General features: G+C 45.0%; 1 protein-coding gene across 5 annotated transcripts; it reads right to left on the reverse strand.

Annotated features, from left to right (window-relative positions):
• Positions 1 to 460: 460 nt before the first annotated feature.
• LOC1271429 (uncharacterized) lies at positions 461 to 6,421 on the reverse strand. 5 transcript variants are annotated; one of them, XM_061659229.1, is made up of 5 exons: positions 6,177 to 6,421; positions 3,957 to 4,023; positions 1,721 to 1,927; positions 1,275 to 1,385; positions 461 to 1,178 (listed from the first exon to the last, which is right to left on the reverse strand). In XM_061659229.1, the coding sequence occupies exons 2-5, from the start codon at positions 4,015 to 4,017 to the stop codon at positions 949 to 951; spliced, it is 609 nt and encodes a 202-aa protein (XP_061515213.1). In that variant the 5' UTR covers positions 4,018 to 4,023; positions 6,177 to 6,421; the 3' UTR covers positions 461 to 948. The 5 variants fall into 5 exon arrangements, with proteins under 5 accessions (XP_061515213.1, XP_061515215.1, XP_061515217.1 ...); XM_061659231.1 differs by lacking the exon at positions 6,177 to 6,421 and adding an exon at positions 4,797 to 6,041; XM_061659233.1 differs by lacking the exon at positions 6,177 to 6,421 and adding an exon at positions 4,920 to 6,040.
• Positions 6,422 to 6,703: the final 282 nt, after the last annotated feature.

A 6,703-nucleotide genomic window follows, 5' to 3' on the forward strand; every position in this document is an offset into this window, starting at 1 on the left:
AAGCACAAGTAATGTAATGTATGGTTAAGCATGTCTACTATAATCTATTTTCTCTAATTTAGTTTTTCATTTTATTATATTTATATATTTTGTAGTATTTTGATAAATATATCTATTGACTAATTATTTTTTTGTTGAGTAGTAAATGTTGTTGAATAAACTTATCTACTTTTTCGCACACAATGGTTAGCCGAATGGTTCAGTTGCTCATATAGGGTGACATCAAAACACTTCGCTAAGTAGAACTGGAAGTAGACACGATTCCAAACGAGATTCGATCTTACATTCTGTGCTGTATCAATCCAATCGCTTACCATAACACTGTTTAGCATGCCCCGTAGCGGGGGCGCTAATTGGCGTATAAAAATAATTGTTCTCATCAGCAAACGAACCTCATTCGCACTTTTAACTTCCATTTAATCATTTCTCTCTTCAAAGGCAATTGAAAGCAGTCATCGCGTTGGTGGTAAATTTATATTTACATACTTTATTACACTTTACACATTTACTTTACACAATAATACAACCGTGTTACGGATAATGCCTTAGCTTCTTCTAGCAAGGTAGCATCTTCTCGGTACGTAGGAAGGTATGGAGTCAATTAAGGCAAAACATTTACAAAAGATCATCATTGTCGGCAAGGATTGCGTGGTTTATCCGATTTGGTAACAAAAGTATAGAATCTTGTATGTGTATGTGTGTGTATGTGTATAATTGTCTGCGTGTGTGTGTGTAGTCTAGCTGGCTAGTGGGAATTGATGAGCTGGTAAATCAAACCACTTCAAACGAAACAACTTCGCAACGGAGTCACATTAGAGCGCGCGCACGCGCTCGTCTCTTACAACACTACGGGCCAACTAAAAAATAAATAGTGATGATATTTTAACACGTCGGAAAGAGGAACGAGTCCGCTCTCCCTCGTCCCCGCTCTACCGCTACCTCTTCTTTCTACACATTAAAAATCTCGTCCACCAGCTGGCGGGTGATGACTCGGTGCGGTTGCGTCGGATTGAACTTGGGCCGCTGGTACAGCCGGGCATTGATCGAGTACAGCCGGGGCGAAAGATCACAGCGCACGTTAAACCACCAGTCGCACACGAACACCGCTTGCGAAAACTGCGTGCCGTTGGGGCAGAGAAACGTCGCCTGCCGTCCATCGATGTCGCAATAATGCCATCCTTGTTTCGGTAGCGTGTGAAGAGTGTTTAAGAGGGAACATTAGTGCGTGCTGAGCGCTGAGTGTGGCCGATTGGCTTTTGGCAGCGCTGCCTTACCTTGGCATCTCGTGTCCATATCGGCGAAGAAGCCCGGATATTCTTGCTCGTCGCAGTAGAAGTTCGTGTACGGTATGCTGGCCAGTATTGGGTAGTCAGTTCCTGGCCGGCCTGTTGCAGGAAGAGCAAAACAAAAAAAAAACAAAAGGTACTTAAAGCTGGTGGCCTTCGAGTAATGGCGCCATAGAACTTTGTTGGAGCGAAACAGTGAGAATAATGAAAAATTATCAGCTGAAAAAGTAACATGCGCAAACAATCGACCCACAAAACGGACATCCTTAAACAAACCAGAACCAGCCACAATAGTGTGTGCTTTTTGGGATGCTTTGGGTGCTTGTTTATACCGGCTGCCAAAAGATACATCAATCAAACGCAACTCAAGGTTCCGAAGCGAGAAGCGACCAACTGTCGGCGGCAAATTAGCATTTAAATGAGCCACGACTTACCTGGAATGGATTTGCCCAGCTCGAGATACTCCTGCACGGAAGGGCTCAGAAAGCCGGGCGGTATGACGGGCACATCCTGCTGATTGCTGTTGCTGCTGCTGCTCGAATCGAGATCTTGGCTCGGCTCGGACCCGGCGTTCGTCTGCGGTGCGTTCGATGTCCGCACGTTCCGACCACGCTTGGTGCGATTTTTTTCCTCGTGCCCATCTGAACGATAACGAGACGGCCGGACCGGGAGAGATAAAATTAATAGAGTTATTTTCGGTTCTGCTTTGCTGTGCGTAGGAGGGGGGGCTCTTGCAGGTGGGAAGAAAACACGACGATCGTAAATTCAATTTAATGGTACTAAACGCTTGCCGGCTGCGATTGGCCAAAGGGGTAGCTGTGGGGTCTTTTTTCTTCTTCTTAAGATCAATAATTATAAATTAATTTGAGAGTGAAACCGTCTAATTAATCGCTTTTTGGTGTCGGGTTTCTGAAATCCACCCTAACAATCCCTCCAAAGGAAAGAAGCGTTAGTCGTTCAAAATTAGCCCCTCCGTTGGTTAGGGGCTTGAAATCAGACCGTTCGGTGTGTGTATATTAATATTTTAATTGCATAGCATTACGGGCCAGCGATTAAGTATGCAAAGGCGGCAAAGGGAGGCTAAATTTGGGAGCCTCTGAAACGAGCCTATCAGCCCATCTATTAGCGATTTGAGAGCGCGCATGCAGCGTGGGGTGATATAAAAAATATAAAATGACGAACAGAAAACAAAGACTGGCAAGAGATGGACCAAACAAGCTTTCAATGTGATTTTGCCAGGGGAGAGCAATTGATAAAATGTTATTTGGTGTTGACTTCTATGGTTGTAAACAAATTTTATTTTGAACTTTGTCAAATATTTGTTTGGAAGTTAGCAAATCTTTTAATTGTGATAATCGTAAACTGAAAACTGATAAAATTTACATAATTTAATTAATGAAAGCTCAATTAATTGCAAAAAATATCCTGAATTTATGTTATTTGAGTTGCTTGACTGCTTTCCCGAAACCCGAAATCACGAAACAAAATTGAACAGACAGCTTAAAATAAAGTGTCATAGCTGCCACTAAATATTTTATTTTATATATTCAAATGCGTCAAAACGCATTGCCTGTAAGCTAATCTAAAATATGTGTGATATATCCAAAAATTAAAATTTTTACTTACACCATTTCTAAACATTGTTCAATCGCAACTAAACATTTGCTGTCCCAAACATTAACGTACGTTTGCATTACGTTTGCGTTTGGTTCGTTTCTTTGCTGTTTATGTTGTTGCAATTGGATTATTTGGAGCTTGAATATTATTGATTTTGTACTTATTGAAAAGTCAACGATAAATTATTGATGGTATCGAGGTAAATTATTGGCAAACACACAAAAAGCAATCATCCATGCAGCAAACGAATTAACGATTAGTTACGATTGAACGAAGTTCAGATAGGTACCAGTATTTCATTTGGCCGTTTAATGTTTACTCACAGTTGAAGAATGCTCAAAAGCAGCACAACATTGTTTATTTGGGCTCGAAAACGGTGTAAAATGTTTCCACAATTTAAATATTTACTTATAATTAGTTTCATTGGTATATTACATAAGTTGTAAAAATTAGTCTCATACATAAAATAAATTGAAAAAAAGTTCAATTACATTTACAAACAATTCAAAGTCTTTAAAGATTGTTGATTTCTCACCCCTGCATTGAGCAAAAAAAAAAAACGCCGCCATCGCCCGGCGCGCGTAAATCAAACACCAAGTCAAGGAAATTGCCGAACCGATGGGCAAGGCCAAGACCGGCCAAGGCGCGCTTTTGTTTCAAATTGCAGTAGAGGGAGAGAGAGAGGGAGAGGGAGCCAGGGAAGGACCCATAAAACATAAATCACGCGGATTTGGAAGCGCCGCATCGTAACGGATTCGTAAACCAGCACGAGCGCCCGCCTTGGAAACGTCCTTCTGGTGGGGAAGAAAGATGAAGTAACCAAAGTGTGTGCGCCCCTGCGCAAAATGGGCAGATGGGCAACAGGCACACACACACACACACACACACACACACACGAGTGTTTGGTTCGCACCATCGTGCGACATTTGCACACTTCCTTAAGTGAAGTTAATCCCCAACACAACACACAAAAACACAGCAGCGTCCCAACACAAGAGCACACAGCACAGAAAAGGGGTGTTGTTATGTAACGCCCAGCTCCTGCAGGCTTACCTATAATTAGTAGACACCCAAATATCAGCAACACTACCGAATCGACCCGCCGGAGAAACATCGTGGCCTGTGATAGAAGGCGAGAGGGAAAGAAACGGTGATAAAGTTATAATTTTTATGCGCGAGATGACACTTTGAGAAACGATGCCACACACAAACAAGAAAAAAAAAAACAGAAGAGAGAAACGAGGCGCCGCACAAAAGGTTTTCAAACGTTAAGGCCGGGCTACATTGATCGTACTCTCTGGTGTAATTTTGATTTTCACTGGCGCACCTGGCGGCGGCTGACCGAAGCATTTTTCCAAACAATTTGGGCCGCTTCAGAAAATATGTTATTTTTCCATTTTTTTTACTTAAACTGGACTGGAAAAGCTATGCAATTGATAGACAAACATATTGTGGAAGTATTTCAGCCGTTTTCGCATAAAAAACGATGAAAAAACAACTTAAATTTGAGATCCGGCATGACCATTCCCTCGATGACCAAAAAAAGCTTCCACCAGTCGCCGCCAGATGCGCTAGTGAAAATCAAAATTACGCTTGCGAGTACGATCAATGTAGCCCGGCCTTTAGATTTTGAATCCATGCGTCCGGGGGATCGTTTATGTTGTGGCACGCAGGGTTGTTTTTTTGTTTATTTGCATACGGTTAGCGTATCTGCCAGACTTCACTATAACACTGTCCAGTGGGATTCTGCACATGCAAAAAACTAGTCACACTCGGCGAAAGAGCGGCCGACATGCAAACAAGCAGTCCAAACGGGAAAGGCCACTTATTATCGCATAAGAGTCGCTGCTCTCCTGCTGGGCTGGCCCACGCAAGAAACAAACACACACGCACCACTCACATCTACACACACACACGTGCGCGCCCGCGCCGCTAGTCGCTGGAAGATGTTACAGGAAGATGTAACGAAAGATGATTGCTATTATCTAACTTTGCATGTGCGCAAACAACTTTTACTTTTTGTTGTTGCTGCTTCTTCTTGCTCTCCTGCTGCAAACACACTGCGGGCACAAACACAACACCCGTCGTCCGCGGGCGAACGTCGAAGAACGAATCCGTGCCGCGGGAGACCTCTGACTCAGGCAGACCCGTGGCAGTAGCGTCGTCCGCGGGACACAACGCCGTTGAACCGTCGCTCACTCGCTCGCTCGATCGCACTCTCCCTCTCGCAAGCGCTCTGTGCGCGCGCTAGATACGTTCACTACGAAAGACTTCAATGACGCGAGAAGCGACGAACGCCGCGCGACTGTTCGATGACGATTTGCGCTCCGCTTGACCCTTGAGACTTGGTGGTGGTGTTGCTAGCAGCAACCGGAGCAGCATCGGTGCGGTATGATTAATGCACACCACCGACACACCCACATTAAAAGAAGGGAGCCTGCACTGCATCCACACACACTCTCACACACACACACACACACACTAGAGGCAGCGGGTGCCTTTTTGGGCAGGGCCTCCTTATGTTTTGGGCTGGGCAGAATATTACGTCTTTGATGTTTTTTTGTATCGATCCTGGTGCATGGGCGGGAGAGGGTGGCAAGGGTGGTTCGCTCTAATTTGTGACCACACCGCGCACGACCCAATATTCGGAGCGTTCGGTTTTTGCGGGCGGACGCCTACCCCCCCCCCCCCTCCTCCTCCTCGCTCAATTGCAAAACTCAATGTGATCAATGTGCCGGGGCCGCCGGGGAAGAGGTTGTGCTTTGGAGGGCGATCGAGAAATAGTAAGTCAGAAGCACAGGGGCACACACACACAGCAGCAGCAGCATAGCACCAAACCGATCTGGGTAAATGTCAAGCACCGAGAAACGTGAGAAAGAGAGAACGCTTTTTGTTGTCGTTGTTGTTGGGGCCCCGCCGATTGTGTGTTGATGTCTGGACGGCTTGGTTTTTTTTTCTGCTTGCCTAGCGCGCCGTGCTGTTGTTGTGGCCTTTCGAGCATTGTTCGATGTTTAAGCAAACGGATCTCAAACGGTTTGTGAAGGGAGGGAGCACCAGGAGAGAGAAAGAGAGGAGAGAGGGTGGTGATACATGCATCACCTTCGGAGGTGGTTTTTGCTCGTGCGGCACGGTTCTTGATTAAGAAATAATTAACACCAGAAGTCACACCGTTTTTCATTTGTTTCTGTCTGATTCGCACGATCTTCAAGGCCCTCTTCCCCCGCTTGGGGGGCCACCCGTGCTAGAACATTATAATTGGGATCTTATTCGCACCTTCTTTCTAATCACTATTCACACACAAACGCAGCGCAAACACAGAGAGCGTGTTACGCGAGGGAAAGATAGGGGGGGAAAAGGATAGAATCAATCGATCGAAACACTGGTTTGATGGACACAAGACACACTAGTACACTACACTACAGTAGAACGAAGGTACTACTACTACTCGCAGCGACCCCGCTGCGACCCATGCGAGCTCTGCGACACAGAACCACAAACGTGCTGATCGCGTGCAACCGTCAACACATACTGATTCATTCAAGCCCGCATCCGCTCGCAAGATCGAGCGCAGCGCTCGTATGCTACCAACTAGACGTACACCGTCCCGCTCACACACACGCGCCGGAGGTAGGGGGAAAGCGGGGCTAAATGGGCATGTTAAGCAGATTAACGATTATTGCTTGGATTTTTTACACAAAACACAATTATTATCACATTATATGTCATATTGATCTAATTGATCTAATGATTAAAATTGCAACGTTTTTCATTCATGGAAATTTATGAAAATGAAAGTAAAA

This window comes from Anopheles gambiae, chromosome 3, assembly GCF_943734735.2.
Source record: "Anopheles gambiae chromosome 3, idAnoGambNW_F1_1, whole genome shotgun sequence".
Lineage (NCBI taxonomy): Eukaryota > Metazoa > Arthropoda > Insecta > Diptera > Culicidae > Anopheles > Anopheles gambiae.

Excerpts from the sequence above, each read along its gene's own strand:
- LOC1271429 (XM_061659229.1), bottom strand. The coding sequence starts at position 4,017 with ATGTTTCTCCGGCGGGTCGATTCGGTAGTGTTGCTGATATTTGGGTGT. Across the intron at positions 1,928-3,956 it reads TGGGTGTCTACTAATTATAG|ATGGGCACGAGGAAAAAAAT; the intron begins GTAAGCCTGCAG and ends GTTATCGTTCAG. Across the intron at positions 1,179-1,274 it reads TATGGACACGAGATGCCAAG|GATGGCATTATTGCGACATC; the intron begins GTAAGGCAGCGC and ends TACCGAAACAAG.